This window comes from Cucumis sativus, chromosome 1 (genome assembly GCF_000004075.3).
Source record: "Cucumis sativus cultivar 9930 chromosome 1, Cucumber_9930_V3, whole genome shotgun sequence".
Taxonomy (NCBI): domain Eukaryota; kingdom Viridiplantae; phylum Streptophyta; class Magnoliopsida; order Cucurbitales; family Cucurbitaceae; genus Cucumis; species Cucumis sativus.
Window position 1 is genome coordinate 24,779,059 of NC_026655.2, and position 27,031 is coordinate 24,806,089.

At 32.1% G+C, this 27,031-nt stretch overlaps 2 protein-coding genes and 1 non-coding gene across 6 annotated transcripts; 1 reads left to right on the forward strand and 2 right to left on the reverse strand.

Annotated features, from left to right (window-relative positions):
- The first annotated feature begins 427 nt into the window (after window positions 1-427).
- Window positions 428-500, forward strand: TRNAA-UGC. The gene has a single exon. It is a non-coding gene; the product is annotated as a tRNA-Ala (tRNA).
- Window positions 501-1,078: 578 nt separating this feature from the next.
- On the reverse strand, window positions 1,079-12,494 carry LOC101212534 (transcription factor IIIB 60 kDa subunit). Of its 3 annotated transcripts, none has more exons than XM_011661616.2 (20): window positions 12,294-12,494; window positions 11,764-11,852; window positions 11,564-11,645; window positions 11,306-11,381; window positions 11,094-11,179; window positions 10,917-10,993; window positions 10,646-10,702; window positions 10,445-10,557; window positions 9,239-9,333; window positions 9,067-9,153; window positions 8,228-8,308; window positions 7,322-7,477; window positions 6,538-6,693; window positions 5,030-5,102; window positions 4,689-4,795; window positions 3,826-3,906; window positions 3,472-3,609; window positions 2,477-2,566; window positions 2,200-2,253; window positions 1,079-1,661 (listed from the first exon to the last, which is right to left on the reverse strand). In XM_011661616.2, the coding sequence occupies exons 2-20, from the start codon at window positions 11,823-11,825 to the stop codon at window positions 1,446-1,448; spliced, it is 1,887 nt and encodes a 628-aa protein (XP_011659918.1). In that variant the 5' UTR covers window positions 11,826-11,852; window positions 12,294-12,494; the 3' UTR covers window positions 1,079-1,445. The 3 variants fall into 3 exon arrangements, with proteins under 3 accessions (XP_011659918.1, XP_011659917.1, XP_011659916.1); XM_011661615.2 differs by having other exon boundaries at window positions 4,689-4,804; window positions 12,294-12,493; XM_011661614.2 differs by having other exon boundaries at window positions 4,689-4,804; window positions 11,764-11,863; window positions 12,294-12,493.
- A 1,780-nt stretch (window positions 12,495-14,274) lies between these two features.
- On the reverse strand, window positions 14,275-27,030 carry LOC101212769 (probable uridine nucleosidase 1). 2 transcript variants are annotated; one of them, XM_011661618.2, is made up of 12 exons: window positions 26,604-27,030; window positions 24,134-24,313; window positions 23,148-23,252; window positions 21,631-21,945; window positions 20,882-21,058; window positions 20,463-20,747; window positions 19,412-19,534; window positions 18,486-18,683; window positions 17,493-17,746; window positions 16,350-16,551; window positions 15,187-15,489; window positions 14,275-14,896 (listed from the first exon to the last, which is right to left on the reverse strand). In XM_011661618.2, the coding sequence occupies exons 1-12, from the start codon at window positions 26,841-26,843 to the stop codon at window positions 14,636-14,638; spliced, it is 2,643 nt and encodes an 880-aa protein (XP_011659920.1). In that variant the 5' UTR covers window positions 26,844-27,030; the 3' UTR covers window positions 14,275-14,635. The 2 variants fall into 2 exon arrangements, with proteins under 2 accessions (XP_011659920.1, XP_031736944.1); XM_031881084.1 differs by lacking the exons at window positions 21,631-21,945; window positions 23,148-23,252; window positions 24,134-24,313; window positions 26,604-27,030 and having other exon boundaries at window positions 20,463-20,766; window positions 20,882-21,052.
- Between the last annotated feature and the right edge of the window lies 1 nt (window position 27,031).

A 27,031-nucleotide genomic window follows, 5' to 3' on the forward strand; every position in this document is an offset into this window, starting at 1 on the left:
AAAGTAATCTTGAAAAGGATAACATAAGTGAGTTTAACTATTTCAAAATTGTTGTCAATCATATTTTAACATTTTCGTTGTTCGTGACAAACTCGAGATATCTTGTGTGCTTCCTTCTTATTGCATTAACTTGAATTAAACTGCACTTTGGTTATTAAATATTGTACTTTGTGTTGATTTTATTTCATTTCTCTATCATTATCAGATGTTACTAAATGTCAATTCAACTTAACTTAGACTTGTTTGGATTGAATTTAGAAATTTTTTGTATTTCTTATAAAAAAATCATTTTTATTTAAAAACTTTTAATTCAAAGTTGTTTTACAAACCCCTTTAAACTATGGATTTAAAATAATATAAAACACTTTAATAAAATATATCAATCAAAAGCTTAGAATTCCAATAAGAACACACAACAATCAATCAAGGGGGTGTAGCTCATATGGTAGAGCGCTCGCTTTGCATGCGAGAGGCACAGGGTTCGATTCCCTGCACCTCCATTAACAAATACTCTTGAACTTTTAGGGTAAAAAAAACTCTCGAGTATCCTTTTTTTCTATGCTATATTTGGTAGGTAGTTTCATTTTCTTTTACTATTAGTAACAGTTTTCCTAAATAAAATTGATTGTTGAGGTATATAGTCTATATGTGGCAAACATTTTTATATTTTTAGGTTTCCATTGTATCAAGATTTTAAATTCTAAAATATAAAACTATATAAGTCTAAAATATAACATTTATCATAAACTATCATAAAAAAATTGCATAAACTACAAAAACATTTTAAAGAAAAACAATTCATAGCACTAATTTATTTTTTTACATATTGTGAATATGAAAAAATTAGTGATATCAGATAATAATCATAGGACTATCTAAAAGTTATTTGACGATAATTATAGGATTATCACATTTAAATTTACTACTTTTACAAATTTTTAAAGTAGTTGTGATATAAACTCAATTATTCATAAAAAAAATTTTTTTGCTATTTTTACAAAAACTTCTAATAATTTTTTTTAACATAAACTGCATACATAGATGAATAAACAAATAAAAACTTATTGGCAGTTTAATATTAGTAGTAACTTATAAAGGTATAATATTAAACACATTTAAAATTATGGTTTTAATTGACACCGTTGTTTTCAATTTTTATTTTCAAATTCTCTATCCAACCAGCTCTAATTGTTAAAAGAAAAAAAAGAAAAAAAAAACTTCATGAAAATGAGCTCAGATGTGAACAAATGGGGAGAGCAAAGTCAAAAAAGATAATACAAAGCTCATGCCCAATGTTCATCTTTAACAGAACACAGCAGCAAAATTATATATATATATATATATATATATATATATATATATATATAAGATCAGCTAACTATTAATAGCAAACACTAGCTCGGAATCTCGAACAGCTGAATGAGAGTCGTTGAATATATTGGTTATCAATCATATTCATCATAGCCATAATCTTGTTCATGGTTGTATGTTTCTTCCATATTCTCGTAATAGAGACCAGAACCATATGTTCCATCATAACCATCATCATAATCCTCTTCTTGCTCCTCTGTGGTTTCAAATTCTTTAGTTGTATTTCGCGTCTTTTCGGTTTCTTCAGCCTGTTCTTCACATTTCTTTTTCGCCGAAGGCTCCATACCAGCCTGCAGAGTAGATCACAGTACAATATCCATCAATGTGCACGTTTTGAAAGAGGATGAAGAAATCCATTGCCAAAGTAAACAAGAAAGCAGCACTTAATCTTTATGAGCATGTGATGAATTCTATCAAACTGTTCAAAGCTTAATTTTGTGTGGGTGAAAGTAAATTTAGTTATATAGTTATTTTTAATACTCTTGAAAATTTATAGAAGTCAAGTTCCTAACAAGAATAAATCAATATTCAATATCGTTGAGGAGAAAATGACATTATAAAGGTTTGAACACACGACCTCCTGCTCTTAATTAACTCATTGATTGACTCAAAAATATGATATTATCTAACGCAAATTCTACAAACAGCAACATATATATTATAAGAATTTCACCTCTTATAATTCAAAAGTATGAGTAATTTAATTCCCGGTTTCATAGACTGAATTCTAACGTGGAAAACCTATGTTGGAAGAATTCACGGACCGAATATATATATATATATATTTCTTGAATATTAGTGAAACAAAAAGGTACAATAGAAACATACAGATTCGTCAAACAGTTTGTCCAACACATCATAGTTGATTTTCGAGCTGAGTCTCTGCAAAGATATAAGCAAAGAAACAGAACTTTCAATTACCATGACTTAAGCAAAGTAGAATGAACAATATTAGACATAAATAACTTAAAATAGGTAAGCATAATATATAAGAAAATCATCAGCCACACAGTTCAGACGATCAATCGGAAGAAAATCTGCCAATGACCTGATCAGCTTTATTTAGAACAAAAACTAAAAATGAATTTACGATTTGAAGTAGGACCTTTTTATTTAACATTTGTCGTGTGGCTTCTGCTGCTGTTTGTGCAGGAGTGGCATTTTTGGCTTCCGCTGCTCGTTTTCGTTGTCTTTCCTGAAAATAAGAATCATGAATCAAAATAAATATTCTGGACGATTAACTGCACACAAATTATAGACAATTATAAGGAACTGGTGTGATGGTTAAAAAATTAAGACAACTGAGCCTACAAAATAGCATATATTTAGCAATTGTATTGATTTAGGTGCTGAATGATCACCACTCATTTTCCTGCTCCCAGAATGTGAAACATTGGCTTTCTAAGGCCATTGTGGTAAAAAATAAAGCCAAGCTCTTCTTTTGTCCTTTCAGAATTCGGAGACATGAATTGAGAGAGAAAGGAACTCCCCACCTTCCCTCTAACCCACTCCAGCCATTGCCTTACCCATCTCTAATCTTAACCATGGTCTTCCAGCATCCATTAAGTCGTGTTTAAGCCGCAATTACGCCATACCCCATCCCCATGGATTGTGACCCTAAGGCTTAATCAACATTCCTTTTCTTTTAATAAAAAATCCTTCACACAAACCAATAAAAACTTCATAGGTGCCTGAGTGTCACCTTATTGAAAACCATATAATTAGACATACAAGTTTTACAAGAAGCCAACACCACAAAAAACAAGCGCTAAATTCAAGCCAAATTACAAAGGATGGATGCAGAAGGACATCCTCCTCCTTAGGACAACAATCTTTATTTTGAGTTAAGGATCAAGCAAATAACAAAAAGTTCCAAATAGCAGTCCTAGATGAAAACGTGCAACCTATAGAGCCAAAAGATATTAATGTACGTAGGGGTTACATTTTCTGTTTTAAGTGTATATATAAATTTGTACCAGAAAACAACTATATCAATAAAAACAATTTACGAGAGAAAGATAGGAGCACAAAGATGGGAAGTAAAAAATTCAGGAGCACAAAGATGTGAATGACAAAAGTGAGACAAATAAAGACAAACACCTTTCTGGATTTTGCAACAGCAGCCGCTGCAGCTTCTGCTAGATCCTTTGCTGCCTTCAAATCTTCTGAACAATTTTGGAAATTGGCCTCATAAGCTTTCTTTGCAGCAGCAGCTGCTGCGTCTTTAGCTGCTTGTTCCTGTAAAAATTTAACATAGTTGAGTTACAAACAAGGAATAGATCAGTAGTAATTATAGCACGCATAAAGTTACTCCAGAAAAGTTGTTACAAATGACCAAATGCATCATAAATAATTTGAAATCTGACAACTGCAACTCATTGTGGGTATATGGTAATTCTATATCCCTTTTTCACAATTGACTTTAAAGAAAGAAAATATAATGAGAACATGCACCTCAAGATACTCCCGGTTCATCTCTTCCCAAATTATCTTTTTGTAATGCTTCTCCTCCTCATTGTGAAGATAGCCGTCAACCTATTGCAATATATTGACAATTGGGTAGTTGTACATCAAGTGTAAAATCAAGACAAAATACTCAAAAATTTAAATCACATAAGAGCAATCATTTAAAGAAGCATACTCCCAAGTAGAAAACCATCTATTTTCCCCTTCTTTTTTCACTCAACAATTATATACCACCAGACAAACATATTAATCTCTTTCTATACTTTCTTTTCCCTTTCAAGAAAGAATTTTACCAAGTACAAACACAAAATAGAACAGTATATTTTCCTGTCTAGGTTCATGTTTAGACTGCCATCATATTTATGTTGCCTGAGTATAGTCTTTGTTTTAGTTTTAGTCTGTATTTTTACTTAGTTCCTTCTGCTCTTAGTATAATAGTCTTGTACTTTGAGCTTTAATCTCATTTATAATCATTAATAAAGAGGTTTGTTTCTGTTTCAAAAATTACACTTCCAATGTTAACTAAAACTATGATTATTACTGAGCAGTGCCAGTAACCAAGTTTAATGCAGAGCACCAAAGTGGCAGGCAAGTCTTGGAAGGGAGATACACCTGATTTCCAAATGAAGAACTAAAATGGAAAGTAAAACTACAATATCCCAGCAACCACAGGGTGCATTTTCTTGCACTTCCTTCTACATCGCACATACAGTGGTATGTATTGAGTCAGGGCAATGGATAATATATATCAAGCTTCAATTTGTCCAAACTTGCACTCAAACTTTTCACAAATGTCATTTGTTACTCCAGAAAAATAACTACGTAAAAAATTAAAGAAGAAAGAAAGAAACCTCAACATCATCTATATCAGACCAATTTTCTGAATCATCTGAAGCACAGGTTCCCAGGTCATCAGCTCCAACTTTATTAACATCATCGTCAGGTCCTCTTTGCTCATCTGCAGTTCCTGAAACATTCCATTGTCAGACAACAGCAACTTTTAATGAATTTCTTAGCTATCTTTTCTTTTTAATTCATAAAGCTTTGATTCCCTTTTGTCCAAAAGTCTTTTGCAACTCTTTTGGCTTGAGTTTTGTTTTTTTTTTTTTTTGCTATATTAATATTACATTTATCAATGAATTTGAAAACAACAATTCTCGATGCATCATGAAGTTAAGGCGTTGCAACTTACCTTTCGCTTCAGCTTCTTTAAAACTAGCAGTTTCTGATGCATCTACATGTACATTGTCCGATTCTTTTTCAGTCTGTAAAAGAAAAACAACAAATACAGATGTAAATGGATGGGATTTCAATATCTATGCTCAACCAAAAAACCTTGTTTCTATAACATCGCTGATTCAAATTACATGCATAATACGATGATCAGAGTAAAGTGAATTCGTCTACAATTATGGAAGTTTGTATCAACTTTCATTTCATTTAATGCAAGTCTATTGTAACCCCAATTTTGAATTTCTTCTACCCTTGGGTTTGTAGTGCACATCATTCACGTTAAAAAACAAAACCCTTTTTTGGGCTCTTATGTCAAGCTTACACTAGCAGCTTGATTGACAAAACCCTTTTCTGGGCTCTTATGTCAAGCTTACACTAGCAGTTTGATTGACAACATAAGTCGCCTCTTGCTTCCTTTTGATAGAAGCACAATCCACTCTCTTGAAAGGTGTTTGGTGTAGGTGTAATAGTTAGGAGCAAGGAATTATGAAGTTTAGGAAGTTGTGAACTCCCAAGACCCACAACGTAAGAAGTTGATAAGATATAAAATTGATGTTTTTTAGTAGTGGGACCACCAACTCCAAATATGGAGGGAATTCACACCTCCAACTTCTAAACTTCTTGGGCCAAACACAACCTTTCAGTGCAACTGTGACACAATCCATCACTTATTCTCTTTGTCAACAAATTACAAATTCGTGAATCTGCCTTAAAACAAGTAAGTCTTAAAAAGGTATGCCACCAATTGAACTATGAACTGTGAAGCCCATCCCTCTCACTTAGACCTTCACAAGCCACCTCCAAACCTCGCTCCATACTTGCCTCACTGCCTAGTCAATTGATATCGATGCACCTTGCATTGTGGGTTTACAAGTCTACCATTAAATATAGTGGTGGCTAGCGCCATTTATAAACACTTCTCTCATTGGCCCTCCCCAGTCCATTTATTTTTTTCAGGCAATAAAAAAAAAATGCAATTTAATTAAACAAAACCCACTAACAACTTATGCAGTCTTAAAACTTCCGAGGATAAGCCAAAGTGAGCACAACCCAGCAGTAATTGACATGCATTCCTTCCTTGAGGTCAGAGAATTAAATCTCGATATCCCCATTTGTTGTACTTACAAGAAAGAAAGAAAAACAACATAGGATAAGTTGGATAACTATAACACATGATCCATCAATTTTAAATGAAGAACTTATCAAAATCAAAATTCAAATTGAAGTAATCGACATTGGGTTGAAATGTAGTCAAATCTCAAAAGCCCAAGTTAAAGAACAGAACTAATTATTTCAAATTAATTCTATTTCCACCAAACTTTATTACGCTAACCATTCAAAAAAATTTCCACGGCTCTAGAGTCATTAGCACCTTCTGACATAAGAAAATCATAGCAATTCTTGATGATGTCAATTCGTAAGAAATGAAAGGAAAAGAAGAGAAAATTTTGATAAAGAAAGCATTACATTATTGCATGGTTTTAGTCCTTGTGAAAATTTGCCAATCGCACTGCAGTCATCAGAGCCTTCCTCAACCGTTGCCTTTTCCATTCTTTCTTTCTCAGCAGACTGAAATGCTGGAGGATTAGATCCCCCATCTAGTCCTCCAGAAAGTTCAACAAACTGCACAAATTGGATAGAACTTAAGAAAGTATAATTATGTATCACCTCCTTATTCTTTGGTTAAGAAACATTTCGTTAATGAAATAATCTAAGGAGTACAAAGGAGATAAACATAAAAAATTATAAATAAGGCCCAAATAATATATTTTTTTGGTAAAAGAAACATCCAGTGATAAATGAAATATGAGGAGTACTGAATAACAGAGGAAGATTACATAAGGGAGGCCAATTGCGGACTAAAAAAGATAAACTATAGTGAGTAAAAGGGTACTCTGTTTTACACCAAGAAAAACTAGTAGATAAAACAATATCCATGAAACGATTAAAGGTAGAAAAGGAGGCTTGGAAAAGATGAAGATTCCTTTCACCCCATAAACTCCAAGAAAAAAAAATCAAGCAAGGTAGCCAGCCGAATCAACTCCAAATGAGGCCCAAACAACAGGGGGGAGATCAACAGAAAAAGATGAAGCAAATAAAGAGAAGGAAAAAGAAAAAAAGAAAAGACGTACCACCAAAAGAGATCAAACAATAAAGAAGAGGATCCATATGCAATAAGGAAACACAATTACGTACCCCTATTTTAGAATGGAAGAGAGAGAGAGAGAGAGAGAGAGAGAGAGAGACTCACATCATCATAACAACTTCTACAAAGACCAAGAGCATATGGCTTTTGGCACTCATTTTTATGCACACAAAGTACTTCATCACTCAATGCACTCGAGCCATTATTGGTATAAGAATTGCTTCCCTTGAGTTTGTCTGCCATGACAATAAATTCCTCCATCTAAACAAGGAAATAGAGTTCTTATCAATACTCAGGTTTGTACCCTGTTTTGAAAATAAAAGACATGCAGAATAAATTTAAGGGCTTAAAATATAAACTAGTTGTTTTGATTTCTATTGGCGTCTGCAAAAACATGTTTGGCAATACAACCAACTCTAACATTCATTTTCTCTGAAATATCAGCATGTCCAGATGGAAGATATTCCAGAAGGTCAATGTGCTGGAGGGCTTGAACAAGAATCAACAAACATGTATTCTATGTATAGGTAAATAACAGTATAAACAAAAAATGCATAATGAAAGTTTCACCATGTGGAGCTAGCACTAGAAATATATTTTTTCCGTAACAAATAACTCTATCCATTTTCAAAATTTAAATATAAATAAGAACCAGTTCTAATGAAGTAGGACAGATGAGAGTCCTGTTCCATCGCATAAAAAAGACTCAGAGTCAAAGAACTAAGTAGTAGTAAAAATATATATTGCATAAAAATCTCACTTTTATTATAAAAAAACTAAACTGCTTCATAACCACAATCCCATATAACCTCGGCTACACAAAGTCAAACAATCTTAGCTTTATGTCTAATGGATTGTTCTTACAGTAAAATAACACTTCTCAATAAAATAAGATCAACTAAAAGAATATTGATGGCTAAAAATATTCTATTTGTAGCATCACTTTAACTTTTATTAAAAAAAGCAATACACTTCATGGAAGCAATGGCTTTATCAAAGAAAATAACCTACCGTTAAGCTGCCAGATTCTGTATTCTCAAACTCAATTAACCGCTTTGTCAATGTTGCATCACAAATATGCACGATCTTTATCTGATATAATTTATGACATCATAAATAAGACAGCAACAAACAATATACCAAAATAAGAATAAATTACATGATAAATAGGATTTTATTTTCTATACATAGGAGTCTCCAAAGATTATTAGCTTAATTCTTGGAGAAATATATCCTTAAAACTACTTAGGCTACATTAAACTGATAAATTCAAGGCATCAGCAATGCTCCTTATCATATGAAGGTACAACAATGTTTAAGGATTTCATTATTTCTTTCAAAAGTATCCATTTATGCTTAACGATTCTATATATGCAGGGGATCAACATCCCATTTGCACTATTTTGTAACAAATTCTCAAAATATACAATGAATATTTCTGGAAGTTAGCATGAATCCTAGACAATAGAACCAACAAATACTACAACAAAAGGTAAAATACATTTTCATTCCATATTAGATAAGAAAAAGAAGGGGAAAAAAATTATGGTCTTCATTTATGTAAAGTGGGTTGAATTTGCCCCAGGTCTTTCAAAAATCTTCTAAGAAAAATCTTCTACTTTCTAAGCCATTTTCTTGTACTTTGAACATTAGTCTCTTTTCATTATATCCATGAAAAATTGTTTAATTTTAAAAATAATGATAATTAAAGAAAATAAAAAATAAAATACAATCTATTTGGTAATCATTCGAGTTCAAAAAGAAAGTTCCTCATCAAAAAGAAGTGCAAAGATAAAACATTAACATTGTAATTTCAAACTTACTGAAAGAGAACAATCAACATCACTTACAATGTCTGACTTAGTACACTTGACACCATTAGAAAGTGCAGATATGTATAAAGCCGCACCACATAGGCCACTAGGCTTTCTCCCTGTCTGCAAGAATCTTTAGTACGCAAAATCAACTTCAAAAAGAACCAAAATGAAGTTAATAGAAAAAATGGTAGTTCCCATACCAGACCTGCATCCAATCACGCTTCATGCTGGTTATGATTTTCAATGCAGTTTTGGAAACCTCCTTTTTCATTCCATCGTCCTTTGTTCCTCCAAGCAAACCTAGGAACCATTATGTTCATCAAATCTCAGTATTCAAAATGCATTATGTTCATCAAATCTCGGTATCCAAAATGCATTATGTCTAAGAAGCACTAACATGGGAAACAAATACACATACAAAAACAGCATATTAATTTATAAAATAAACAGGACACCAAGCACATGATTTTTTTAATTATTTTTCAAATGTAACTATGCATATATTTAAATATCTAAAACCTTGAAATACATCAAAAATGCAAATTAACATAAAAATGATAATAATTATAATAATAATAACAATAATTAATAATAATGAAAGATAAAATTCTAAAAAAGATACGATATGCTATCAACCTCAAGGTTTGAGGTTCAATCCCAAAAAATATGCAATCTTTTACAAACTCGCCAAACAAAGAATACAAAACGCGTAAAAGGAGACTTGACTCAATAAGTTATGTGGCACTAACAGTGTGTTAGATACGTCCGTAGGCAGAGAGAACAATTTTATTAGTGAGAATCTTAGAAAATGCAAAATAATAGCCTCTAGAGTTAGAAAATTTATATAGTGCATTTTTCTAAATTCTAGGGTCATAATCATAAGTAAGTCCTAAATAATAAAAAAACTTCTAGGGTCATAATCATAAGTAAGTCCTAAATAATACAATTTCTAAATTGGTTTTGGGAGGGTTGCTCCTAAACCCCGACCAAGGCGCACCACCCTGGGATCTTGGCTCATTAACACTGGGTCGCTCAAGGCACTATATAACAAATTCAAGGCATCCCAACTCTATCAAAAAGGTAAAAAAAAAAATCTAAAGAAAGTGAAAAACCATGGAAACTTTATTTGCATTACTTTTCTTAATTGCTTAGCATTCTTAGTCTCCTTTTGTGCGTGTATATTTTGTTTGGTCTGTTATTTTTGGTTTTTCCCAAGGATGTTTTAACTTTATTTAAATTACTTTCTTCCTCAATGGAACTTTGTATTTTTCACCATTAAACTCTTTCACCATTTCAAAGAATTTTCTCATCTCTCATTTCTGAAAAAGAAAGCAACCAGATCCACCTTTCTTCAAGAATACCAAATAAAAGGCCATTTAAACTTGCAACTCAAGTGACATGAAATACTTACATTGAGTAAACTTATCAATAAAAAGGGAAGGATCAACAGGCTTTTGAACAATAGGATGCTCTTCAAGTCTTAGCACTTTACAAAGTTGCAAAAAAACAGCACCTAACACATAGCTGCAAACAAGATCAAAGGTGTAAAAATACTAATATATATAAATTAGACCAACTGAAAATGCATATACAAAAGGAAGAGACTCCTTACACATTTATCCTCAAATAATTTGAAAAGTCAATTAAAAGATATGGTTTATTCTTTTCCCTACAAAACAAAACACAAGTTTGATATTAATACATCATACATCATTAAACGAAAATTTTAAACACAAATCTTTCCCTTTGGATTTTCACCCAAAGAAGGCAACCCTCTCCAACTCGCATTAGAGGAAGAGAGGAAACTCTTTAGAAAATATACGATCAGTAAGAATAAATGTCAGGAATAGTTGTTGTAATTCAGGGAAGGAGAAATCTCATACCGACAAGCAATGTAAAGGCAAGCAGCTTGAACAAACTCTGCATTGCGTCCCCGTGTAAAATTTCTCTCTAAGGCAATCTTGCAAGTTAAAGATGAAGAAACATAATGAAATAAATATATATGCACATAAAAACATCACATACATGGCGTTCAAACAAACAAACAAAAAAAAACTTACTCTATAAAATGCCCCAGCTACACGAATTATTTCATCGCTCTCACCCATGTTTAAACCATTCCTCATGTATCTCATATCTTCAAAAGCTGATATAGGATACAAAAGTTCATATATTTAGTTAATTTTGAAGAATCTAGGTAGATTAAATTCTTGAAGAAAACAAATATAACACGTGTTTATCGTAAGAAGACGGAGTAAATCATACACCAAACCTTTATTTAATGTCCTTTCTCGTGAAGCAGAATAATTACTTTGAATAGATCTAACAAAATTTCCCGATAATTGACTCTGCAAATTCATTCGGACATCAAATATCAGTATTTGAGCAATACCAGAATATCATGGGAGAGGATTGACAGTTTTTAAGGATAATAACAGTACGTTAAATCTTTTACAACATCACAAACAGGACAAAAATTAATTAGGAAAAAGGTATATGAAAGGAACTATAGCAAACCAGCTAGAAGTACCTGCCCTCCAGAATCCTTAGTAAAAGTAGGCTCTTGAGAGAAATTGTAAGAATCCAACACCTTCCCACACATATCACAGTATCTATAAAACAAAGATTAAAAAAAAAAAAAACCAACCTCAAAATACGATAAAGCCAAGTAAGCATCTTCATATCATAAGACAAATGGTCATAAATTAAATTTTCAAAATAAAAACTAACAGGAAACCGGCTTCATCTCGAGACCCAGCAACATTTTTGACACAATTGCTGCACCACACCATGTTGTAATGTGTCACAACCACCTACAACTGTTGGCAGACTCAAAAACAAAAAACAAAAGCAAAAAAAATCAGTACGAATAATAACTGATGTAGTTATTAGTTTCCATATTGTTTTAGTGGTTCAATTTATTGTGGTAATTCTGTTAAGTTCCCTCTATAAATACGATTGTACTTCACTTATTCATCAATGAGGAGAACTCTCAGCCTTATGAGACTGAGAGAGTGTTACATAATATGACCACAATAACAAGTAAAATAACAAGGAAAGAAAATTGAAGTTCCTTCAAACCGAATACCGGGGAGAATTTTAGAAAAATACCCATTGGAGAAAAACCAGCTGAAGCGAGAATTGCAGTAATCCAGTAAACAAAAAAGTTGGCAAATGAACATAAACTGAAATTTCAAATAAGGAAAAAAGAAAAGAAAAAAAAAGACCGGGCAGAAGAGAGAGATCCACGAGAGACTCACAACAGCAACGGCAAAGTTGATCTGAGCAGGACGGCCGGCGAAAGACGCTCAGCGGCGGGAACGGTGGACGAGGACCGGAGACCGGTAACGGGCCGTGAGCGAGGTTGAGAGCTGACGACTGCAGGGAGGGAATTGTTCGCGCGGGGATGCGTGCGGCTGAGCAAAACAAAAATAAAAAATCTAATCTTTATTTTCCCTTTTTTTTCCTAAACCAATTTGACAGTTCCACTTTTCAGTTTTACAATCAAATCTTAGAGAGTTTTTTTTTTTTCATTTTAAAAGAATAATTAGAGATAACATAATTTTAAAACTTATCATAAAAGGTTAACAACTCTTTCCATTCATCAAGATAGTCCATAATTAGTCATCTTTATTATAAGTCGGATCAATCTAACCGTCTCAAGCTCAACCCAAATTCAAGCTCTTTAGCCATTTTTTGGAGGTCCGTCCAATCTTCTTTAATAAGTTCATAACCTAACCTTTCGACTTAACTCTTTGGATCAAAGTATTAATTCATCATGAATTAGTTGAACTTGAACCGCCCATAAATATATATTTATATTTTAAACATATAAAAAGAAAATATTAACAGCTTGTGACAAAGAAACTATTACATTTAAGGATTTTGTTATGAAATATAAATATTTTATTCATTTTTTACAACACTCCTAAACCCTAAGCCTTAAATCATAAAATCTCTATCTTCATCCCTATTTTTGGGCTATGTACATGCATTGCCCTTTTCCCCTTACATTTTATATGAACTTTTATATTAACACAATGGTTATAACATTTTGAGTCCTTTCATCGAGTGATTGTGACTTTTCCAGCCTAGGTGTGTCTATTTGAAAAACAATAAAGAAAAACTTTTTAGAGTGTAATTAAAGATGACGAGATGCTGCTCTTTGAGATATAATGCAATAGATGTTATTTCAAGAAAAGCACACATTAAATTAGTAGGGTGCGTTGATTTTTTTCAATATATGCATAAGATATTTGTAAAAGAAAAGCAAAATAAATATTTGCATTTTTCTACTTGAAAAATTAATTCCGTGAGGTCCAAAATTTAGAGAAAATATATATATAAGAAAATGAAAAATTGTTATTAATAGCAAAATATTGAAACAATCTACAAAAAAAGAAAAAAAAAATCAAATAAGCCAAGAATTTAATGAATTTTGCTATATTTTTAATATTTTTCTATTTTTAAAAATGTCCCTAAAAATTAATTGAACGAAACAATGTAACTTCACAGTAGATCTATAATAACATTAGGATAAAAAATATTACATTATGTAAAAAAATAATTAGAACTATAAGATTTCACGTGCATTGCTTGTGTTTTGTAACTAGTATATATATCAAGCATTGAAAATAACTCCACACACAAGCGGGTAAGTGTGAGTAGGTACATAAGTTTGCATGTTCAAATTCGAAGATAGCGTAATTTTATTTTATATCATAAAAAAAAGTATTACAGTTTGTTCTTTTTTGTCGTCTATTTCGGCGCAAAACATTGTGTGTGCGACAAATTGAGAATCAAATCGATCAAACCACCCGTCTAAGAAGCTCGATTGCACACAATTTTTCTCAAGGAGTGTTGATTCAGTTTGTCCTGTTTGCCATGTTTCCTTCACCAAGTGGTTCTAGTTTTCTACGAAAATGGAGCCAAACTAAACTGCTTACATACTAGTTGTTGTGGATGTACCGATACTCTAAATCATGTACAAAATATGTGAAATTAGGTTAAAAATTCGTACAAGTGCTTCTTTCCAACCCACATATAAACCGATACCCAAAACTCTCGTTAAAATAATTATAAATAAAAGAAAAACCTCTCGTAGTACACCAAATAAAATATGTAGTTGAATACGCTTGTTTTTTTTCATATCCATATCAATATACGTATGATAAACAAAATATAATTCAAACTCCCATGTGACAAAAAGTCTATAGTAGAAAAAAAAGATGGAAACTAAAATTTAAAATTTGTGCTATATACTTGTAGATTTAAAACAATTCACGATAGATTTACAAAAATACTAATAGTTTTTTCTTTATTTTTTTGCTTTCTTGGTGAAAGTTCATCGACTTGTTAAACAATTTTAATACTGAAAAATCCTATTAGGCACAAAATTTTCATTCAAAATTTTCTCTTCTTTTTTCTCATATTTCCTTTGTCATACAACTAACTAAGCAAGCTTTGAGAAGAGTCACATAAGCATGGTCAAGAAGGGATTTTTTACTTTTGTGTGTAGCTATTTATCACTGAGCTCCATATGTACATTCTTCATCACATTTCCTTGCAAAATCAGTACTTAAGCAGTACTCCACACCATTTTCTAGCTTTCAAAACTTGCAATAACAGCAGTTTGCTTTTCATCAGCCAATGCATTTGCAATATCTTCATAAAATGCAAGTGGTTCTATACTTTCCAAAACTCTCACCCACTTCCCTTTCTTCTCATCTATAATTGTTTGCCCTACTTTTGATTCACCTCCATTTGAGATTACCTTGAGAGGCTTGAAGCTGAATGTTTGCTTCAAATTCAAATGTTTTCCAGCCAAGCTCACTGCACCAAGGACTTCTCCTAAGAACATATCCTGTTAAAAAAGAAATGTTAGTTTATGTTCTTTTGTCATTAACATCATATCATACCAAATCTTCTAGCATTTTTCCAATTGATACGTCAAATCTTTTAAAGGATATACGGAATAGGAACTCATGATTGAAGAATGTAATCGAACCATTATAAAGTTGAGAGATGTGATTGAACCTGTTAAGTGTTGGGACTAAACTGATGCAACTATCAAACTTAAGAAACTACTTCCTAATTGACCAATACAAAAAGCAGATTCTTTAGGGAATAATCAAGTTAATTAAGCAACTTTACCACATGATGGTATTGATGATGCTTCTGCTTAAGGTCATATAGCCTGTAGAGTAGACGTCGAGACAACCATGCTTCCGGTGTTCTGTTTCTGAGCTTCAACTTTCTGAGGATCTTGTGAAAAGAACTTACTCTACGTTGCACGTTCAATGGGATAAGCGTGATGTTCAATCCTGAGCTAAAAACCAAATCTGCAGCTATAGGGTCCAGAAAGAAGTTGAATTCTGAATACTCATTTGAAGGTATAGTGAACAAATTTCCCTTATCTACCCCATAATTAAGATGTCCTCCAGTTATATATACCTCCTGCAACAACAAATAAACAAGACAATATTTTGGTTACTATTAAACCTGTTCTTGGTTTCTAAAACCTTCATGTATTATATATTATCTTTCAATGTGCATTTTTAATCCCTAACGTTTGCATATAACATTGAATTTAATAGAAATTAAAATTCATTTCGAAACTCTTTTACACTTCTGAACCATTATAAGTTCAATTTGCATGATGTTTCAAGTTGTTTAACTAATTGATTAATGGATCATTTAGCATTGATAGAAGGTTGAGGTCATAAACTTTTATACAATGGTTATAACAGTTTCAATATACGTGATCTTGTGTTTAAAGTGACCTTTTTTACTACCAAAAGTAAAAGCATATGAATTTCCACTTGTGCCTAACAAATACACAATCTTGTAATACTTTACACTTCAAATATTCATTTCACACCATTCAAAACAAAGGTTTTAGAATTGTAGGCTGAACTTAGAACAATATTTTTCCTAAGAAACGGGGAAGTTCTGACTATAACATTTTAGTTAATAACTTAATACAGTACTCACTCTTCCAAAAGTGGGGGGGGAGAAGCTTAATACATTCACTAATTAGACATCAAAAAGCATAAACTGTCATGCACCAAGATTTTCACAGAAACTAAGATACTATATGATCATGTTCTTCAATTTGGATACTCAAATCCAGTGAACTTGCTAATTTTTTCACATCTATAAAGCCATACTAATGCAATAAAATACAAGGACCAAAAGTGTTTTTTAACCCAATAAAAGAATGTTTTCACTGCGCAGCTTATCTTCTCCCATCACATTATCAATCCTCAATGATAAATAATATGCCTATGCAATAATTAAAGGTTACCATCGTTTACCTCAATCCTTGCGCTTATGGCTTTATGTTGTATGATTTTAGCGAGATTCGTCAAAGGTCCGTTGGTTAAAACAGTAATTTTTGCATCCAGATTTAGAGATTGTACAACGTCTTTCCAAACATCAAGTGTAGACATTTGTCTGAGTTCAGGGTGATCGGTATCTCTAAATGCTCCAAACTTCACTGAATTTTCAGCTGTATATCTGAACAGGAAAAGGGATGGGAAATTGGTTTTGTTCAAAAGTGGGTCAGTTGTGCAGTAGAATGTTGCACGTACTTGAAGAAAATCATCCATTAAGATCTGCACAGCAAATGATTTTCTACATATAATCATCAGATATAAATGACTCTGTTCCATTTCTAATGAAAACTAGAAGTAATGGTTTGCCAATGTAATTTGTTTTATGGTAATCATGGTATTGAACCCCATTCTACTTATCCATAAACGGATTTGCACACCCTAGTAAGCATCAGTTCTGAGTGACACCATTTTTTTTTTATTCTTTTCAATTGATCATTTGAACCCATAGGTCTACCAAATATTGCAAGAGGTTTGAGCTATGCTGTCAGATGGAACTTCAAGTAAGACTAGATGAGTTTTGAGAGTAATGCTTTTAAGTGAAGTGTTTTTCCTGTAAATAATTTGAAAATAACCATTGATTAAGGGTTTGTTTGGAACAGTTTTCTAAAAATTCTCTTTCTTTTTTCACTTAAAAAAATTTCTAAGCAATTAGAAAATCATATTAAACAGGACCTAAGTACTTTCTCTAAAAGCGCTTTATAACAATTTTAGATGTTCCTAGAATTTCTAAAAGCACCTTTTGTTCAACTTAACCAAACGGCAAGAAAATATTGAAAATGCATTTAACTCGTCAAAAGCACTTTCACTCTCCACAAAGTCATTCCAAACTCATACTTAAAACACCCAATACAACGTGTGGGAATTATCTACCACCAAACAATCATCAAATCATGGTTAATTTGAGCATACACCTCGACTAGCTAAATATATACCCTCAAGGGCCTCAACCATCAATCCCAATGCTCCCAATCTCACACACTACGAATTAGGAAAAAAAGAAAAACAACCATCCAACCATTAGAAGAAGTTATATCAAGTTATATGTATTCTAAAAAGAAATACCTTCTAGGACTACGAGGTAAGTCTCGAGCAAATCCATAAAGTGTATCCGAGTCCAAGAGGCCTCCACTACCAAGAGGAATGGCCTTGGTATACTTGCAGTCTCCAATAGGAGGATACAATGGATGTGCTTCTCCAATGGCAAATACATCTCCAAGACCGACTGAAATGTCGTCACGTCCCATCATATGTAATACATCATATACGACATCTATTGTCGCAGCCGTTGCCCATCCATTTGGGCTGATTATAATTCCCTGGAAAATGATACGTTAACACTTACAATAACAAAAGAGAGAGAAGCAGTCAAGCCTTAGCTACAAGTGAGGAGGTAAACACAGACAACTATTGAAATAGATTTGAAGTTCTCTTCGAAATACACACAATTCTTGGCCTTTGCAAATGAAAACTTCTACTTAAAGTAGAAGCTATAGGATCATCTTGATTGGTTTTATAAGATCATCCAATAAAATCTACATTAATATTTGCATCAACATCCGGCACATTTCATAGCATTTTTAATTTTTGCTCTTTTTCTAATATGCATACTTAGTTCCTAACACTTCTCTCAGTTTTTTTTATGAACTCTTAATCTATTTTAAGTCATAACCAAAATTTAAAAGTTAAGGTCTTGTTTGATAACAATTTGATTTTTTATTTTTTAAATTACAACTATTGGTTTCTTTATTTTGTTGTTTATATTCTAAAAGTGTTATCAAAATCCAAGTCACGACTTGAAAACTAAAAACAAGTAGTTGATAAAAATTACAAGCATATTTTGTGATCAAAATTTGCCTAAAAATTCAAATGTTTATTTAGAAGAGATGAAAACAAGATAAAGAAATTGCGAGAGAAGAAACATAATTTTGAAAACTAAATGGTTGTCAAACGAGGTCTAAAAAACAGTTTATAGAAACTTCTTTTTGTTTTTAAAATCTGGGAATAGTTTTAAAAGTGTTTTTAAAACATGAAAAACCAAGTAAAATAGCACCATACCTTTAGATTGATGATTTCAATGGGTGTCTTCAAGAGATAGAGAAGCGTGAGAAAATCTCCTGTGCTCATATCCATGTCAAAAATAACTGGTTTTCCTAGTAATCTCTTCCCAAATTTTGGTCTATATAATACTTCCCTGTAGTTAGGAAACTGGGCTCTAAAATCAAACCTCCCTGTCTGTCGTGGACTATTAAGAACCTGCATTTTTTAGTAAACATTTCACTGAGAGAGTAAACAAGGTAGAAATTGTGAGGGTAAAAATGCTAGAACTATCAAGCATCAAAGTTTTAATTCAGTTATATGTAAGACACCCCCTAGTTGGGGAAATATTATTATGGTTATTATGAGCATATCAGTAATTAGATAGTAAGTTTGTTAGAACTCTAAGTTATACATAGAGGGAATGGGTTGGGAGGAACTGTATGAAGAATTTTGTGGGTTTTCCCTTGGGGAATTTTGTGGGATAGACTAATCCTCTCGTAACTTTTCTTATGAAATTATAGTATCTTTTCATACATTTCCATACTTGAGTGTTCTTGAGTTTTAGGAGGTATACCTAACACTATACTAGAAAAATCCAACACTTTCTTGCACATAATCTGATCATTTTGTACATAAAAGAAAAATACTAGGGATAACTTGAAGCATATTTAAACATTTCATGCAATCAACACCAGGGATACCTTTTATGGTGCTTTCCTATTCATTTAATTGTTTAAATGCAATAACTATGAAACAAGAGACCAATGAATTAAATTGTTCCCCATGCTAAACAAATGGAGCAACTTCCTCATGCAGACGTATAAAGTGATAAGTACCGATCTAATAAGATTGTACTTTGTAAGATAATTGAGTGAAAAAAACAAACTAATATGAAAGCATAAAAAACAATAAATTGACAAAATAGAACTTTTTGTCAGGCTTACATCCAGGAAGCTTATATAAAATGCTTTATCAATTGAGCTGTTGGTGTCAATAGTTGATTTAGCTTCCACAGCAACTAAAACTTGAACTGATTCTGAGCCATCTGATTCCTTTGTATAACCATCCTATCAGCATTTTGAGGAACTCGTTTACACATGTCTGGTAATGAAAAATATGAACTTCTAATAAAATTGTATAATTGTTTAAAAGAAACTTCATCAGCAACAAAAACATACAGCCATCAGATTTTATCAACTTGTTTTTGAATCTAAACTTCTACACGTCTATATTCAGAAACATTTGTCTACAGAATGAATTACACAAATAATACGTTTTATTTTTTTATTTTCTTATTTTTGATAACTGAAGTATGGAGGATCCACTCCATGCAACGTTCTCAAGGCCCACTTGTTTCTCCCAATCCAATGCCAACTTCAAGAAATAAGAACATTTCACCGCTTGATAACTATTCGAGTTTTGATTTATGAAAATTACATTTAAAAACAATACTCCTATATATGGATTTTTTATCTTCTTTTAAAGGACGTTTTCTAAATCCTAGCTTTAAATATGTATTTTTTGCTTTTGAAATTCAAAGGTTCACTTTGGAAAAATGAACACAGTTAGAAAGAATGTATAAAAAGAAGCACAACTTTCAAGGGGAAAGAAAAAACAAATGGTAATCAATGAATTTTCACTTGAGGGCTTGAACCCAGAACCGGGGCCAATCCTTGGAAGCTGCACTATCACTATTTTGTAATCCAACAAATTATACTTAGCACCAAACCATAAAATACTTTTTTGTCATGTCATTGAAGAGTATGCCATAAGTTTCTTAAGTTAGACCTTATAATTTAATGCAATTTCAACCTACTTCCTAGAAAGTAGAAATTTACTTCTTAGCTCCAATAAATCTTCTATGAAAACCTTAACAGACAATTCCAAATATGCTAAAATATGAAATACTTTCTTGTACATATATCATTGAAAAAAGTTGCTCTCTATTATAAAAAATAAATAAAAATTTGCTCGAAACTTCTAAAGGCAACATACCTGACATTTCCCTTTTCCAGTTGAAGCAAGGCAGAATGGATCTAGCATTCCTGTTTGAACATGACCACTATGCACCCCATTCATTTGGAAACCAAGTGTTGGGAGCAAATGTCCATCAACAAGTGGATTTGATCCATCAGAGATCCCATATGGTTTGTTCGATGTAACAATTGTAATATTTAGATATTCCATCTTCGAAAATGCATTATTTCCGCCCCCTCTGTGCAAATTATACATTTGGGACAAAGCTACACCAACCATAAAAGAATCCCACATGGAATAAATCTGTACAAATGGTAAGTCACTACAATGAACATGTTGAATTTGTGATTATTATTTTATCTTAGCTTGAGAAGCTATAGAAATCAGACATCTTTCTAAGTGAAAGATAATTAAATCAATCAGTTACAGAAGATTACCTCGAAAAATCCACTGCTAGGCCAAGTGTCATGAGCCATTTTCAGTGACTGGAAACAATATTTGGCCTCATAAGTGTTTTGTCTCTGTTCAAATGCCAAAAATACTTCCTTATTCACAGGAATGGTACTTGTTGCATCCAGAGGAACAAGTGTAACAGGAATTCCAGAATGTAATACCTGAAAAGCAACACTGTAATATCAGACGCATATTCCAATATTACACAAAAGAAAATCTGGCCACAAGCACTTCTCACTAAAAAGGTTCATTTTTGGAAGTAATTGAAGTGTTCTATCAAAAAAATCAAAAGCATCTCAAAGTGAGAACATACAGAGTGTTTTTTCAGCCCAAGTGATTGATAGCCAAGCACTCAAAAAACGTAGAACTAATTATCAAAGCACTCGATATATAATGGCAATAGACAAAACGCAACCTAGCAAATGATATATGATAAACAAAATGAAGATAGAAAAACAGAGAGAGAAAGTTTCAATATGCGAGATCCATATCTTTACACAAGTTCTAATGTCCTATTGCAAGTAGTGGCATGTTAACTGGTAGCAAAAGCATTGACAAAAGAATTAATTAAGTTTTTCTATATTTCCATATTTAGCTACACTCTATGTTGAGTTATCTCATTTAAAGATATGATTTAGAACATTTGACATATAATATTCATCATCATATGCAGATTGTTCCTTAGATTAAAAATTAATAATCAACTGATAACAACAGTGAAAGTAGAAGTTACTGTGTAGGCAGCAAAAGGGTCTCCAAATATATTGAACTCCGCATATGGATTTGTATTTGGAGGCCACAAGTTCCCAATATTGTTGCATGTCTTCCCATGAGATTTATCAGCACTCTCTGAGCAAATTTCTCTAATAGCACCACCCATGGCATAAACATGCTTTATATTTTTCTTCAAATGAGGATTTGACAGAAGAAATATAGCCAAGTTTGTATGAGCTCCCATAAGAAAAACTACAGTAGGCCCTGCAGATATTGCATCTTTCATAACTTGCTGTGCAGTCGGCTGCTTCATAGGAATATATCTCCTCTTACCCTGTCAAGTATCAACGTATGAAAGAGGGGGCACTTGAAAAACAAGAATTGAATTTCTGTTTGAATAATCAAAAGCACAGTGGATTGCAAAATTGTTGAAAAACAGTCAAGTCTTATCAGTCTAGAATAAGTTGCTATTACTTTAGTCTTTTAGGGTTGTTTTTAGTTTGAACTTTGTATTTTTCAGTGTTTCTATTTTATCCTTATACGTACCTTAAATCTCTCAAAAATCATTTAATCTATGCAAAATGTTGATAGTTAGAGGCACATTTTCTTTCAATGCCAAGTCATTGCCCTTCCTTATAAGGTCCAAAGGAAAGATTCTACGTAAGATAACTATTAATTATTTGGAGATACCAGGGAAGCATGTAGGAGATTTAACAAAAATATAGACCAAATAACAAAAATTTAAACTGAGGGACTACAATATTAAAACTAGTACAAACTATCAACAAATAAGTGTGGCTGAATTACATGGCTTGGATCAAGTTCTATGGTATTAAAAATTTTGATTCAATCTTCATGGTTTGGGCTTAGTTTCAATTCAGTCTATGGTATGATATCAGTTTCAAATTTCAATTTGGTTACAATAACTTGGTTTAACCTAACAACTCGTCCCAAAATTTTGTTTCACTCACTTAAACAACCTACCTAAATTCTTTAAATTTTTTTTTCTCAGCCTTAAACCACAATACAATCAACCAAATGTAAAATTGTCATGTGCAAAATATTTGTCAACATGGTAATGTGTTTGACCAAACCATAGAAAAAACAGAAACTGAAAAATTTTAAATCAGATTTGCATTTATATCTATCTATGTTATTTATGCTATTTACTTACAATTTAATAACAAACCAGTCTCTTGCTTTGCTCGTAAACATAGCTAATACACTGTCAGTGAATCAAGTGAATCCTCGTATCAATTTCTCACTATGTTTATATTTACTCCCTTCATTTGTTTATTGATGTCTTAACATCATAGACTATATTGAAACTAAACCAAAATTACAGAGATCAAACTCAAACTAAGCTAAAAGCATAGAGACTAAACCAATTGAACGAAAAAAGTAATTTGAAGCTCATGTAGCAAGTCAAATCAAAGATGTGCAAGGCAAAAACAAGTACAAAAAAGGAATCATGTCTGAAGTGGAAATGAGCTGGTCCATTGAATTGAAGAAAGAAGAAAACGGAAAGAGCAGTACCTGAGGAAGAAAGTGTTTACGTAAACCAAAATTGGTATTGGCATTGAGACGTCCTCCCACTGGAATGGCTTGCCTGTATCTGCATTGCCCTGCCGTCGACACGCCCTGTCCAAACCAACCACCCCCCACCTCCCCATTTCAGTTTTGCTCAACCAAACACAAAGTATCAACAAACTAAATAGTTCCAAATGATACGAACATAATAATCATGGTGGTCTCTTTCATAATTGTTGTACTAAAAATATATATATCAACGTTTTTCGTTAATCTCTTACAAATATTACTCTTTGATAGACAAATTTGGGCCTAGTTGCAATTATTTTTCAATGGCAAAAATTAAGCTCTCAAACTTATACACATGTTAAAATTCTATCTTTAAACTTATATTCGATAGAAATTGATACAAACCTATTATTTCGAGGGTTAATTCTTTTTTCTTTCATCAATTAGGAATCCAATTTTTCAAATATAATAGTCTAAACTTAACCCGAAATGAGCATAATAGACCGAAAAACAAGCCGATCGGCCAAACCAAAGTCGATGAGTCGAAAACAAATGGTCAGTTTCAAAAAGTTTTAAATAAAAAATTTTCAAAAGAGGACATTTTTAAAAATAGCAAAATAAACAAAAATATTTGCAAGCCTACATCAAAATTTTTAATTTTGTCAACGATAAAAACTAATAAACAAGATTTGCTATATAGTGTAGATATTTTGTCAAATTGACTATTTTTTACAATTTCTCTCCCTCCCAAAAAGTCTTTCTAACCGTCTCAGTCTTACTCGTTTAGTTCGATTTGAACGTCTCAGTCTTACTCGTTTAGTTCGATTTGAACATTCACTAAAAAAGAAAAACTCGATCGAATTAAACTTAACCTTTGCAAAAAGACCATAATAAATAAATAAATAAATAAATATGGGTGTATTTTGAGAAGAAGAGATGGGTATTGGGGGATGGGGGTTAAGCAAGGGGTTAGGTTAGTTAACCTGATCAATTAGAGGAAGGTAACCACCGAGATTAGTGGAAATGGTAGCGTTAGGGGAAATGCCTCCATCTCCGCCGACACCAACTGGGATGTCGTCTCGCCCCATCATGAACAACATGTCGTACAAGTGGTTCACTGCATGCCCCGCGTCGCTCCATCCATTCCCGTTTATTGTTATTCCCTACAATTTCCATCATATCACCAAACCAATCATACAATACTATATACTATGTACTTCCTAATTCAATTCATAACAACACTTTTTACTTCAACTACAAAATCATTGCTTTCAACATACTCAAAATGGATATTTAATTACAAATTCAATTTGTGATTCTGTTTATTAATTTTTTTAACCTTTAATTTTGAGGGATATATATATATATAAATTTGGATATTAATAACAAAAGGATGAAGATATGACAAAGAAATAGAAATTCTAATTTCATGGGATGAAACCTAAAAGTGGTAAAAGGGGATGGCCGATGCGGCCTTCAATAATTGAGGATTTGGTCCTTTTCCCCCTTTGTTTGTATCCAAAAATATTTTTCTTTTCTTCTTTTTTTTTTTAAAAAAAAGAAATTTAGTTTAAAATTCCCAATAATTCTCAATTTTTTAAAAAAATTATAACAATTACGAAAAAGAAGGATTGAACTTTCCATTTCAAACATTAAAGATCGTCATGTCAATTATCGCTGAGTTAAGCTCACTTTAGTTTATATTTTTATTTTATAATTTCCTTGGATTATCCAAACCTAATATTGATCACATATATGTTCATGTTCGACGAAACTATAAGTTTACCTAAAGATGAAAGAGTGAGGAAGATTGCTTGAGAAGGTATAATAGACCAAAGGCATCATCGGTATCAACATCATTGATCCCAACGTCACAACCAAACCTATAACAACACATATCAACCAACTCTACCAAAAAAATTCCTATTGATATTCTTCTCACCATCATCTTCATCTCCATCTCCTCCATCACCATGTTAGTGAAACCAAAACCTCTCTTCTTTATAATTTTACTTCCACCACCCTCTATTTACATAAAATTGCAAAATTATCCTCTTGATATTATTTGGTGTTTTTGTCACTTGAGATATTGTTTAGATATTGTTTGTATATTTATGTACTATTGATCATGATGATCAGTTGGAAGGTTGATGATGGATTCTTTGAAGTTTTTCTTACTTTTTTGAAAGGATAAGAACTCTCCAATTAATTCTCCATATATTTATTGGGTTTATATATTTATATATCTAACAATCCCCACTTTCTTGGTCGAGTTTTATAAAAAGTAGTTGACGATACAAGAAATTTAGTGGTAGAATGATTGTTTATAAGTTTAAGTTTCAAACTACTAAAGATTACAAACCAAGCAAATGGTTTACTTTGGTTTTTGTAAAATAAAGTCATACAAATCTCACTTTCCTTCGTTGGTTTTTAAGTTTAGTTAGCAATATGTTAATAGTATTTTAAAAAACGAAACCAAAATTTGAACACTAATTAAATAAAATAGTACTTTTTTAAAAAAATTGTTTTTCAAATTTGGAAACAGCGCCCTATTGATCAAGTCTTTTTAGCCATTTTCCTCAAGGAGTCGAGCTACCTATCTTCTCTTCAAGCCACACTAGCTCAGCGATATCAATCTCGACCATTACTTTATAACGTTCTATATTCTAAAATCGAGGGATATAATTGAATTTTAACATTTTAAATTGTGAAATTGGAAATTTTGAGGGATATAAATTGTAATTGAATGGGATGGAACCCAAAAGTAGTAAAAGGGGAATGTGGTCTCCAATAAATGAGAAATTGGTCTTCCCCTCCCAAAGGTATTTTCAAATAAATAAACAAATAAAAAGGTTTTTTTATTTTTAAAAAAATTACACACAAATATTTATAAAAGAGTTAAAAACATATTTAATTTCTCGAGAATTAGGTTACTTCATGTAATTCTCGTTTTTTAGATAGAACCTCTCATCTCAAAGATTAAAGATCAGGTTGATTATCGAAGATAAGCTCACTTTCGTTTATATTTCTCATTTATTATCATTTCTTTTTATAGTTTTAAATTCTCACTTGATATTATTTAAAATTAAAAAATAAAAATAAAATTCGCTTTCATCTTCCACTACTCATCCCTTCACTCTCCACTCTCCATCTTTCTCATCATCTTCAAGTTCCTCTTATACTCGTTCAATTTTCTTCCTTCGCGCGTTCAATAAAAAAGAATATATAACTCGACATAACTTTAACAATATATCATAATTAATTATCACTTTCAAAATATATCATTAAAACAAATTGTTATACACATTAACTTTTTATATGAATTTAGATCTCTAACTCCTTTTTTATTTAAGAGGAAACACAAAAAGAGACATATCTATCATATCTCCTTGAATCCAAACCTAATACGATCATATATACGCATATACATGTTTTACGAAACTACAAATTTACCTGAAGATGAAAGAGTGAAGAAGGTTGCTTGAGAAGGTATAATAGAGCAAAGATGTCGTCGGTATCAACGTCAGTATCAACCAGAATCCTCATGGGAGAATTAAAAGATGAAGAATTTGCCAACCAAACCACTGATCCCAACATCACAACCAAACCAACAACTCCACATATCAACCAACTCTTCAAAAGATTTCCTTTTGATATCCTCATCATCCTCATCATCTTCTTCTTCATCTCCATCCCCAAATCCTCTCTTCTATATAACTTTACTTCCACCAACCCTCAATTGCAAAAGAAATATCCTCTTGACATTATTTGGTAAGTTTTGTGACTTGAGTTATTGTTGTATATTATACTCATAATCACTTGGAATGTTGATGATGGATTCTTTGAACTTTTCCCCTCATCATCAAACATCTCTCACTATA